This window comes from Myotis daubentonii, chromosome 6, assembly GCF_963259705.1.
Source record: "Myotis daubentonii chromosome 6, mMyoDau2.1, whole genome shotgun sequence".
Taxonomy (NCBI): domain Eukaryota; kingdom Metazoa; phylum Chordata; class Mammalia; order Chiroptera; family Vespertilionidae; genus Myotis; species Myotis daubentonii.
The window spans coordinates 89,190,348-89,203,715 of NC_081845.1; the positions used below are offsets into that span (position 1 = coordinate 89,190,348).

Genomic DNA, 13,368 nt, shown 5'->3' on the forward strand with positions numbered 1-13,368 from the left:
CTCCCCCTACTCAGGGTCTAGTTAAACAAAAAGTCATAAAAGTAAAAATCTAAACCTGAACGGTCTGTATTTTTTTGAACATGTAAATGTGATATGTGTGGAGTAATACTTCAGTTTATAATCTCCAAGAGGGTGGAAGCTTTATTTTTGCTTTATTCATGAGAATATTAAAAAACAAGAAATGACAAAATATCTTAGCTTTATAATTTAAATTTATAGGGAAAATGCATTTTGCAAAAGGAAGGAGAGGAATTCTACACTGGAGATTTCACCTGATCATCAAGCTTTGCGTTTATGGAGCACTGATTTATTTACATATCAGAGCTGTTTCTACCTGTGATGAGTTACGCAGTCACCTGCATTTTTTATTTTGATAGAAGTGCAGAAATATTTCTCACCCAAAATGTCTATTGGGTTCTTTATTGCTGAAGTTTATCATTAGTTTTCATATCTTTTTTTAAAATTTACTATTTCATCTTTCCATCTTTTTAAAATACTGCTGTTAAAACGCATCTAGTTATATGTGGAATCTAAAAAACAAAATAAACGAACAAAAGAAACAGAAAGAGATGCGTAGAAACAGAGAACAAAGTGATGGTTGCCAGAAGGGAGCGGGCTTGGGGACTTGGTGAAAGAGGTGAAGGGATTTAGAAGTACCAATTAATACTTACAAAATAGTCACAGGGCTGTAAAGTACAGCATAGGGAATATAGTCAATAATACTGTAACAACTATGTATGATGCCAGGTGGGCACTGGAAATATTAGGGGGAAAACTTTGTAAAGTATATATGATTGTCTAACTACTATGCTGTACACCTGAAACTAATATAATATTGAATATCGACTATAATTAAAACATTAAAAAATTTTAAAATAAAAATAAAACATCTCATTTCAAATCTACACTAATAAAAGACAAACATGCAAATTGATCGTACCTTTGCTATGCCTTAAGCCACGCCCACCAGCCAATCAGAGTGACTATATGCAAATTAACCCAACCAAGATGGTGGCCAGCAGCCATGGAGCTGGAGCAAGCAGGAGGCTTGCTTGCCCCAGTGATGGAGGAAGCTCTGAGCTCCACTCAAAGCAACAAAGTTTCAATTATAGAAGGTAAATAAACTCCAGATACCTGCTTTCAGCTGACTGTGGCCATGGAGCTGGAGTGAGCAGGAGGCTTCCCTCCTGCCCGCCCTGGCTGGCTCTGAGCTCCTCTTAAGGCTACAAAGTTTCAATTATAGAAGGTAAATAAATCCCAGAATAAAAAGAAAAAAGAAAAAAAGGAGAGGCTGGGAGCTTCCGTGGCTGGAGGGGCTTGGCCAGCCTGAAAACGGCCCTCAGCCATTCACCCAGGTTGGCCAGGCACACCAGTGGGACCCCCCACCCTAAAGGGGGTGTGGCCAGCCTGAAAACAGCCATCAGCCCCTCACCCAGGCTTTACAGGCACCCCAGTGGGACCCCCACCCTGATCCGGGACACCCTTCAGGGCAAACCAGCCGGCCCCCACCCATGCACCAGGCCTCTATCTTATATAATAAAAGGGTAATATGCAAATTGACCCTAACAGCAGAAAGACTGGGAATGACTGGTCACTATGACACACACTGACCACCAGCGGGCAGATGCTCAGTGCAGGAGCTGTCCCCTGGCGGTCAGTGTACTCCCACAGGGGGAGCTCTGCTCAGGCACGAGCCAGGCTGATGGCTGCCAGCACAGCAGTGGTGGCGGGAGCCTCTCTCGCCTCCTCTGCAGCACTAAGGATGTCCGACTGCAGCTTAGGCCTGCTCCCTGCTGGTAAGTGGACATCCTCCGAGGGCTTCTGGGCTGCCAGAGGGATGTCTGACTGCTAGCTTGGGCCCAATCCCCCAGGGAGCGGGCCTAAGCCAGCAGGTGGACATCCTCCGAGGGGTCCCAGACTGCAAGAGGGCATAGGCTGGGCTGGGGGACCCACCCCCCCCCCACCGAGTGCACAAATTTTTGTGTACTGGGACTCTAGTTTATAATAGTAAAGAATAATCTTTTTTAACAGCTTCACTGAGATACTATTTACATGCCAAAATTTTACTTTAAAATATACAGTTTAGTCGTTTTTAGTATGAATGTGCAACCTTCAATCACGATTTTCAAATTTTAGAACATTTTCATCACCCTGTTCCATATCCATAAACAATCCTCACTGTTTCTCCTGACTCTCAGCCACTGGCACTGCTCTTCTCTTGTCTGTCTCTCTGAATTTGCTTATCCTCGCATTTCATACAAACAAAATCATACAACATGTGACCTTCTGTGACTATCTTACTTAACACAATGTTTTCAAAGTTTATCCATATTGGTAACATGTATCGGGACTTTATACTTTTATGGCCAAATACTATCTCACGGTATGGGTATGGCACATGTTTATCCACTCATCAGCCGATGGACATTGGGGTTGTTTTCACTTTTTTGTCATTATGAATAATGCTTCTATGAACATTCATTATAAATTTTTGTGTGGGCACATGCTTTCCATTCTGCTGGAGGGACATATACCTGGGATTGGAATTGCTGGGTCAGATGGTGACTCTATCTTTACATTTGAGACATCACAAAACCGTTTGTCATAGCGGCTGCACCATTTTACATCACCTCCAGCAATGTGTAAGTGTTCCAGTTTCTTTGCATCCTCACAACACTGAGTAATCTCAACTGACCTATCTTGAAGTTCACTGATTTATTCTTATTGAAACAATTTTTTTTTTTTAGGAACTCACATTTGTTGTTGTAGTGAATTTTTATTTTGGTTATTTTACTTTTCAACTCCAGAATTTCTGTTTGGTTCTTTGAAATACTTTATATTTTTGTTAATATTTTCTTTAATGTGATACATTATTTTCATTTTTTCCTTTAATTCTTTCATCATGCATTGCTTTTGTCCTTTGAACAGATTGATAATAGCTCATTTAAACTCTTTATGAAGAGTTTATTACTGTAATATAATATTTGAGCCAAGATCTGGGTTTCCTCCTGAACTGTTTCAATTAAATGCTTTATTTCCTAGGTGTGGGAAATGCTTTCCTGTTTCTTTCTGTCTCATAACTTATTGTTGAAAAACTGAGCATTTTGACTAATATAAGGTGACAGCTTTGGAAATTAGATTCACACCTTTTCTAGGGATTGTTTTTATTTGTTATTTTAGCTGCTGCTGCTGTTTGGTGAAGTGAATTTTCTGGAGAAATTCTGTGTGCAGCCTCTGAAATCTGTGCTCAGGTAGCTCAGTGGTCAGCTAATGACTGCACAGAGATTTCCTTAAATGCACCTGGAGCTTGTAACTCTGCCTTAGCCTTCACTTCCTGCTTCTGCAATTTCAAGGTCAACCAGAGGTTACATATAAAGACCTTCTGAGGGCTTTCCTGGCCATGCAAAACACCTGTGCATGTATGTGGCCTTCTACCATTCCAGGAATAGTTCATAACTTTTCAAAGCCTCTTACAAACATTGTGTTTCACAGACTTTTGTTGTTATACTAGAGGCCCGATGCACAAAATTTGTGCAAGGGGCTCGGCCCCTGCTGCCACAGTGGCCGCCTCTGCCTTGGCCCTCACCGCTGCGGCTTCATCCGGAAGGTCATCCGGAAGGACGTCCGGTCTAATTAGCATATTATGCTTTTATTATTATAGATTTATTCACCTATTTGTTTGCCTTGCTGATACTGCAGCCTAAGGCACCTGTGATATTAAACACTTGTTATGATCTTTTTCAAAAACACCATGGGGATAAAACTGTTTATAGTGAACTCTGACTCAGGACAAACAGCAACAAATGTTGTGAGTGAGACTTTTCCTGGGAGCTGCCAGGCTGTTCAGAGAAGTGCAATTCTTTGGGCTTTTGGAGAACCTCCAAACATATACCCCCATAGTTGCTAGCCTCTGTGGTTGCAAAGATGTTGTTTTTTAAGGCTACCACAGAGCTGGGGAGAAGGCAATGGGAATGGTCAAGTTAAAACACCATAAATCTTACTGTTCTTAATGAGATTCAGCCATTTTTCTTAAGTGAGTACTGTTTAGTTTCCTGTGAACCTTTAGATAACTTCCAGGGTTCTTAAAAAGTTGATTTTGACAGTTTTAACTCTGTTATCATTGTTCTGTGGGGGATGGATTTTCATTTCTTTTCGAGAGAAAGGGAAGGAGTGAGGGAGGCAGGGAGGGAGAAAGAGTGGGGAGGGGACACACACACACACACACACACACACACACACAGAGTTTTATTGTTCCACTTATTTCTTCATTCATTAGTTGATTCTTGTATGTTCCCTGACGGGATCAAACCTGCCACCTTGGTGTATCAGGATAATGCCCCAGCCAACTGAGCTACTTGGCCAGGGCCATGGATTTACAAAGATACTTAATCCACCACTTCTCCTAGAGGCCCAGTGCACAGAAATTTGTGCACTCGGGGTGGGGTGTCCCTCAGCCCGGCCTGTGCCCTCTCGCAGTCTGGGACCCCTCGGGGGATGACCACTTGTTGGCTTAGGCCTGCTCCCCAGGGGATTGGGCCTAAGCTGGCAATCAGACATCCCTCTGGCAGCCCAGCAGCCCTTGGGGGCTGTCCACTTACCAGCAGGGAGCAGACCTAAGCTGCAGTTGGACATGCTTAGTGCTGCTGAGGAGGCGGGAGAGGCTCCCACCACTGCCACTGTACTGGCAGCCGTGAGCCGGGCTTGTGGCTGAGCAGAGCTCCCCCTGTGGGAGTGCACTGACCACCAGAGGGCAGCTCCTGCATTGAGTGTCTGCCCCCTGGTGGTCAGTGTGTGTCATAGTGACCAGTCATTCCCAGTCTTTCTGCTGTTAGGGTCAGTTTGCATATTACCCTTTTACTATATAGGATAGAGGCCTGGTGCACGGATGGGGACCAGCTGGTTTGCCCTGAAGGGTGTCCCGGATCAGGGTGGGGGTCCCTCTTGGGTGCCTGGCCAGCCTGGGTGAGGGGCTGATGGCTATTTGCAGCTGGTCACACCCCCTTTAGGGTGGGGCTCCCCACTGAGCTGCCTGTCCAGTCTGGGTGAAGGGCTGAGGGCCGTTTTCAGGCTGGCCGGCGACTGAAGCTCCCAGCCTCGCCTTTTTTTCTTTTTTTTTTATTCTGGGATTTATTTACCTTCTATAATTGAAACTTCATTGTTATCACTGGAGCTGAGAGCCAGCTCCTGCTCGCTACAGCTCTGAGGCCACGGTCTGCTGAAAGCAGGTATCTGGGGTTTGTTTAGCTTCTATAATTGAAACTTTGTTGCCGTCACTGGAGCTAAGAGCCGGGCTCCTGCTCGCTCCGGCTCTGAGGCCACGGACTGCTGAAAGCAGGCATCTGGGGTTTGTTTAGATTCTATAATTGAAACTTTGTTGCTTTTGGAGCTCAGAGCCGGGCTGCGGCAGGCGGGGAACCTTGGCTTCCTCCATCACTGGAGCAAGCAAGCCTCCTGCTCGCTTCAGCTGTGTGGCTGCCAGCCGCCATCTTGGTTGGGTTAATTTGCATATCGTGCTGATTAGCCAATAGGAGGCGTAGCGAAGGTTCAATCAATTACCATGTTTGTCTATCATAAGATAGGATTAGTATCTCCCCTTAGGAAGATGAGACTAGAAACATGAAATTGACCAGTACAAAATTGACCAGTACCTAATGGAGAGGGTGCACAAGATTGAGTTAGGATAAATGGTTCTAGAGAAAAGGAACAGGAGACAAATTTTGCCCATTTACATCAATTATTTATTATATTACAGTAATAAATAGCCATAGAGTGTGTCTGTTGTTCTGTAGGTGTTCTATAGATCCTTTTTATTTTACACAGCCCCGTCAACTTTTACCATCTAGTTTTCTATCCAATTAGCAGGTGTAGGGAAAAGGAGCACATCTTAGGGGCAGGTACACTTGACAGTGAGACAGGTTTACCTATAAAACGTAGATGTAACAATCAGCAGGTGACAGTGTAGCACACTGTAGCACCCACTTTTCATAGGCTTAGCTAAAGAAGTCAAAATGAAATGCTCATTTGTCCTCTGTATTCTTTGCTTTGTAAGACACAGAATGCCTAAATATTTTAGAAAGGTCTCTATGAAAAATGTTTAAGGTTTGAACTTAACATTGTAGGCTTCATTTACCTACAGCAGTTATGGCCAAGAAATATCACATATCCAAATGATATTGCTAATGGGACATTGCTATATCATGGGCAATAAATTATGTTGAGCAGAAAGATTCTATAATCATTCATCTAAATACACCATAGTAGTTCCAGCCCCAAGAGTATTCACATGGAGAAAAATTATTAAGCCTCTTAAATGTGAGGAAAGTTGAACCACATAGGAGTAATGCCTCTGGGCACTTCTTATACTAACTCCTTTAAGTTTCCGAAAAGAGTTCTTCAAGTTGAAGTGAAAGGACACTAATTAGTAACATAAAAATATATGAAAATATAAAAACGCTAGGAAAGGTAATTATATAGTCAAATTCAGTATACTCTAATACTGTGATACGGTGATGCATTAATCACTTAATTCTAATATAAAGGTCAAAGGAAAAAAGTATTAAAAACTATAGCTACAATAATTTATTAATGAATACACAATATAAAAAGGTAAATTGTGACATCAAACATAAAAAATTGGGATAAACAGTAAAGGTAGAGTTTTTGTATGTGATTAAAGTTATTATCAGCTTAATATATACTGTTATAGCTATAAGACATTTTACACAGGCCTGTGGTAAACACAAAACAAAACCAATAGAAGAAACATAAAAGACAAAGAAAAGAGGATCAAAACATACTTTAGGAAAAATCATCAATTCACAAAGCAGCAAGCAAAAGAAGAACTAAGGAACAAAGAAAACGAACAACAAGCAAACAATGAATAAGATGGCATTAATAAATCCTTACCTTTCAATAGTTACTTTAAATGTAAATGGGTTAAATTCTTCAATCAAAATTCAAAGAGTGACTGAATGAATTAGAAGACAAGAGCTAGGTATATGCTACCTATAAGTAACTCACTGCAACTTTAAGGACACACATAGACAGAAAGTGAAGGGATGGAAAAAAGTATTTCATGCAAAAAGAAACCAAAAGAAAGTAAGAGTGGCTATCCTTATATCATACAAAGTAGACTTTAAGCCAAAAACTGTAACAAGGAGACAAAGAAAGTCGTCTACACTAATAAAAGAGAAACATGCAAATTGGTGTCACTCTGCTATGCCCACCAGACAATCAGGATGAGTATGCAAATTACCCCAGCAAAGATGGCGGTTAATTTGCATATGCAGGCACGGAGCAAAGACTGAAGACAACTGAAGATGACTGAAGACTGAAGAGGCTTGGCTTCTCTGCTGCGGCTGGAGCGGAGAAGCCAAGCCTCACTCCTGCGGCCCGAGTGGAGAAGCCAAGACTTGCTTGGCTCGAGGCTTGGCTTCTCCGCCATGGCCGGACCAAAGGCCTGGGTTCCAGGTGCCGGAGGAAAACTGATGCCAGCAGCTAGGGGAAGGAAGGCCTATTGCACGAATCTTCATGCAATGGGCCTCTAGTTATATAATAATAAAAAGTCAATTCATCATGTGGATATAACAATTATAAATATGTATTCATCTAAAATAGGCAGCACCTAAATAAATTGAGTAGATACTAACAGATATGAAGGGAGAACGAATAAAAAAATATTATAATAATAGTGGAATTCAGTACTCCCCTTTCAACATTGGATAATTCATCCACACAGAAAATCAATAAGAACACATTGGTTGTTAACTGTACCTTAGAAAAATGCACTTAACCTATAAATACAGAACATTCCACCTATCATCAGCAGCATACACATTCTTCTTCAGCAGATATGGAACATTCTCTAGGATAAATCATTTGTAGATCACAAAAAAACTTAGCAAATCTAATACAATTAAAGTCATGCCAAGTATTTTTTATGACCACAATGGTATGAACTAAAAATCAATAATAGGAGGAATACTGGAAAATCCACAAATGTGTTGAAATTAACCAACATACTCTTAAACAACCAATAGGTCAAGAAAGTCAAAAGGTATATAAAAAATACTTTTAAAGAAAAATGGGAACACTCCATACTAAAACTTATGAAAGGCAACAAAAGCAGTTCTAAGATGGAAGTTTATAGCTATAAGTGTCTACATTAAGAAAAATGAAGCTCACAGGTAACCTAAATATATACCTCATGAACTAGATAAACAAGGACTAAGCTCAAAGTTGGCAGAAGAAAAAAAATAACAAAGTCCAGAATAGAAATAAACAAAATAGTGACTAGATTTCTACTACAAAATCAATGAAACTAAGAGCTTGCTTTTTTGAAAAGTTCAGCAAAATTGACAAACTTTCAGCTAGACTGCGTAGAAAGAAGACCCAAATAAATAAAATCAGAACTGAAAGAGGAAACATTATAATTAACACAACAGGAATACAAAGGATTATAAGAGACTACCATGAACATTATATGCCAAAAACGTTGGATAATTTAGAATAAATGGATAAATTCCTAGAAACATGCAACCTTCCAAGACTAAATTGTGAATAAAAATTTAAACAGAATAATAGCAAGTAAGGAGATTAAATCAGTAATCAAAAACCTCCCAACAAAGAAAAGCCTAAAACCAGATGTTTTTAACTGATAAATTCTGCCAAACATTTCTAAAGTAATGCTAATTACTCTCAAACTCTTCTAAAAAAATTGAAGATGAGGGAACATTTCCAAACTCACTTTATGAGGCCAGTATTACCCTTTTAACAAGCCAGACAAGGCAAAAAAAGAAAAATAGAAAACTACAGACAAATTTCTCTGAATGTAGATCCAAAAATTCTCAACAAAATACTAGCAAACTGAATTCAATAGCACATTAAAAGTATCATACACCATGATCTAGTGGGATTCATCCCTGGAATGCAAGGATGGTTCAACATGCACAAAGCAATAAATGTGATACACCACATTAATAGAACAGAAGATAAAAACCAATGGTAATTTTAATAGGTACAGAAAAATTTTTTAAAAATCAACATTTTTATGTAATAAAAATGCTCAACAAATTGGGTATAAAAGGAATATACCCCAATATAATAAAGGCCATATATGACAGACCTATAGCTAACATTATACTAGATGGTGAAATGTTAAAAATCTTTCCCACTGAAATCAGGAACAAGACCAGGGTACCCTCTCACAATTCCTATTTAACATGGTACTTGAAATCCTTGTCAGAACAATTAGGCAAGAAGTAGAAATAAAAGGCATCCAATTGTTGTCTAAGAAGTAAAATTGTCTCTGTTTGCAGATTATACAATCTTAGATGTGAAAAATGCCAGAGACTCCACCAAAAAACTCTCAGAACTAATCAACCAATTCAGGAAAGTTTCAAGATTCAAAATTAGCATACAAAAACCAGCTGTGTTTCTATACAGTAACAATAAAGTATTTGAAGAAGAAATTTTTTAAAATCCAATTACAACAGCATCAAAAGCAATTAAATACTTAGGAATAAATTTATACAAGGCAGTGAAAAATTACAAAACATTGATGAAAGAAATTGAAGAAGACACAAATACATTGAAAGCTATCCCATGTTTGTGGATTGGAAGAATATTGTTAAAATGTCCATACTACCCAAAGCTACCTATAGATTTAAAGGCAGTTTTCACAGAAATAGAAAAAAAAAATCCTGAAATTCATATGGAACCACAAAAAACCCCGAACAACTAAAGCAATTCTGAAAAAGAAGAACCAAGCTAGAGGCATCACACTTCCTGATTTCAAACTATATTACACGCTTCCGGTAATCAAAATTATTTGGTACTGGTACAGAAAACAGACACATAGACTAATGGAACAGAATTCAGAGCTCAGAAATAAACCTATACATATACAGTCAACTAATATTTGACAAGTTAGCCAAGAATACTACAAGGAGAAAGGATGGATAGTCTCATTGATAAATGGTGCTGGGAAAACTGGATATTCACATGCAAAAGAATGAAATTGGACTCCTGTCTTACACCACTCACTATAATTAACTTAAAATAGATTAAAGACAAAAGACCCCAAAGTAAAATTTCTAAAAGAAAACATAGGGACATGGCATTAGTTTGTTTTTTAAATTATGTATTGAGTTGGGGAGTACAGCTTAGTGGTTAGACAATCATATGCTTTACATCGCGTTCACCATGATGTTTCCAGTTCCCAGCTGACACCGTACACAGTTATCACAATATTATTAACCGTATTTCCTATGCTTTACTCACTTCCCCTAGATATTTTGTAACTTCCAGTCTGTGCCTCTTAGTCCTTTTACCTCCTTCACCTAGTGCCTCAACATTTTCTCCCCTCTGGCAACCACCAGCTCTCTATTTCTATGAATCTGTTTGCAGTTTGTTTGTTCCTTTATGTTGTTCTTTATATTTCACACATAAGTGAAATCATATGGTATTTGTCTTTTTCTGACTTATTTCACTGAGCATAATACCCTCTAGATCCATCCCATGCTGTTGCAAATGGTAAGATTTCATTCTTCTTTATGGTCGAGTTATATTCCATTGTATATATGTGCCACAACTTTTTTATCCCCTCGTGTATTGATGGCACTTGGGTTACTTCTATAGCTATTGTAAATAATGCTGCAATGACCATAGGGATATGGGGGATATATATATATATATATATGACATGTGTGTATATATGTATATATGTGTATATATACTGGTATACATATATATGTGTATATATATGTATGTATGTATATCCATCCATCCTAAGGCAAGGGAAACAAATAAAAGAGAAAAAAAATAAATGAGATTACATCAGACTAAAAAGTTTTTGCACAGCAAAGGAAACCATCACAAAATAAAAAAGAACCTACTAAATGGTAAAACATATTCTCTGATGACACATCTGATAAGGGGTTAATATCCAAAACTTATAAAGAACTCATACTACTCAACACTAAAAAAAAAACCAATCCAATTTTAAAAATGGGTAAAGGATCTGAATGGACACTTCTCCAAAGAGGACAGACAGATGGCCAATAAACATATGAAAAGGTGCTCAATGTCACTAATCATCAGACAACTGCAAATTAAAATCACAATGAGACATCACCTCACACCTGTCAGAGTGGCTATCATCAATAAACCAACAAACAACAAGTGTTGGTGAGGATGTGGCGAAAAGGGAACACGGGGGCACTGCTGGTGGGAATGCAGACTGGTGCGGCCACTATGGAAAATAGTATGGAGTTTTCTCAAAAGATTAAAAAGGGCCCTGCCTTGCGACCCAGTGATTACACTTCTGGAGATTTATCCAAAGATACCCCGAACACTAATTCAACATCCGTCTTGACATGGACTTCACATCAAATCATCACATTGCACACCTTCAACTTGCATATGTTGTATGTCAATTATATCTTAGTAAGGCTGAAAAGAAGACATTAAGTAAAAACCAAGGACCTTTTAATAAAGTTTGTAATAATGTATCAATATGGATTCATTAGTTGTGATAAATGACAGTAGGGGAACATTGGGGAAAGTGGGTGTGAGGTAAATGTGAATTCTTTGTACTGTCTTTGCAACTTTTCTGTAAATATAAAACCACCCTAAAATTTAAAAATATAATTTTTTAACAAAGAAAACATTTACGATGCCTGGCCCCATTTTTGTTGCGGGTCTTTTCTGAGAGAAAAAGATCATTATGCTGATGTTCTTGGTTCAAAAAGTAAATCTATCTAGATACGCACATACACAAACATCCCTATCGATGTCTTCAATAGTGGTGAATCCAGTGGCTGCTTCTATAATATGACCCACTTAATACAAATGCAATGAGCCTATTTTGATGTTAACAGTGTGTCATTTCTTCTTGTAGTGCCCTGGCTGGTTACAATGGCACCATCTTTGCATACGGGCAAACAGGCAGTGGTAAGACCTTCACCATCACGGGTGGCGCAGAGCGCTACAGCGACAGAGGCATTATCCCAAGGACACTGTCGTACATTTTTGAGGAGTTGCAAAAGGTATAGAACTATAAGTTCATTTTGCATTTGATATATTCAGCAGAAATTTATTGTGTGCAAAATAGTTATTTTGACATTTTATTATATTGTATCAAAGTGAGAAAGTATTATTGTGGAATATCTCTGTCCTTGAGATTGAAGGGGAGTTTGGAGTTTTGCTGACGACGCGGAAATTGAGAAGGTGCCTCTCATTAAAGGGATGCTGTTCAGGCAAATGCTCAGAGGGAGCTCCTCTGACACACACGTAGGTTAAAAGAACAGACAGCACATTTTACAACTAATATTTCTTATTCTTCATTAAGAAACTGGAGAATGCCCTTTTGCCAAGACAGACCTTTATTTTAGCTGCTAAAGCACTGAATTGGACAACCGTTATCACACTTTTAATGGAAGCCCACAGGAATTTACTGGAGTAAAAGTCCAATTGCAATTAATCTATACTAATAAAAGGGTAATATGCTAATTAGACCAGACATATTCCAGTCATCCTTCCAGATGTCCTTCCGGACAAAGCCATGGTGGCGGGGGCCGAGGCAGAGGCAGTTATAGGTGGCCAGGCCAGCAGGGGAGCAGTTATGGGTCAGCCAGGCTAACAGGGGAGCAGGTAGGGAGTGGCCAGGCTGGCAGGGGACCAGTTGGGGGGTGATCAAACCAGCAAGCCGAGGCAGTTAGGGGGTGATCAGGCCGGCAAGCAGAGGCAGTTAGGGGCGATCAGGCAGGCAGGCAGGCAGGTGAGTAGTTAGGAGCCAGCGGTCCTGGGTTGCGAGAGGGTGCAGGCCTGGCTGAGGGAAACCCCCTCCCACCCCCGTGCATGAATTTTGTGCACCGGGCCTCTAGTATTTCTATAAAGACAAATTCCCTGTCTATATTATAAGCATCATTTATTGTGTGGCTCCAACATATAATACAACTAACAAAGTAGGCATCCTTATCCCCATTTTATATTTGGGAAAACTAAGTCTCAGATAAATGTCTTTCTCTGGGTCCTTGTAAGTAGCTGGCTGGAGGCCCATGCCAGAAGTGCATGTACTTTCCGTCTCCATGCACGCTGCCCAGGCTGGATCTGCTGTGCTGGTTGTGTCTAAACACATTCTCTCCTGTGAGCCACTTCTCTGAGCTTCAGCTCCCCCTCTATGGGAGCAGGGGGTGAGTCGTACTAGAGGATCTCCACAGTCCCTAGCAGTTCCAAGTGCTCGGTTGTCCTAATTCTGTATAACCAATGCCCTAACTAGGTCAGTGTAACAGTCATCACAACATTTCTCAACTGTATGCTGTTTGCATTTCAAGTTGCAACAATGAGAAGAAATCGCTGAGATCTGCA

General features: G+C 39.8%; 1 protein-coding gene across 1 annotated transcript in view; it reads left to right on the forward strand.

Annotated features, from left to right (window-relative positions):
- LOC132237631 (kinesin-like protein KIF6) overlaps positions 1-13,368 on the forward strand; it is a 156,741-nt gene that overhangs the window by 74,877 nt on the left and 68,496 nt on the right. The window contains exon 4 of the mRNA XM_059702258.1: positions 11,900-12,047. Coding sequence (XP_059558241.1) covers positions 11,900-12,047 — 148 coding nt within the window. The remainder of the gene's footprint in view (positions 1-11,899; positions 12,048-13,368) is intronic.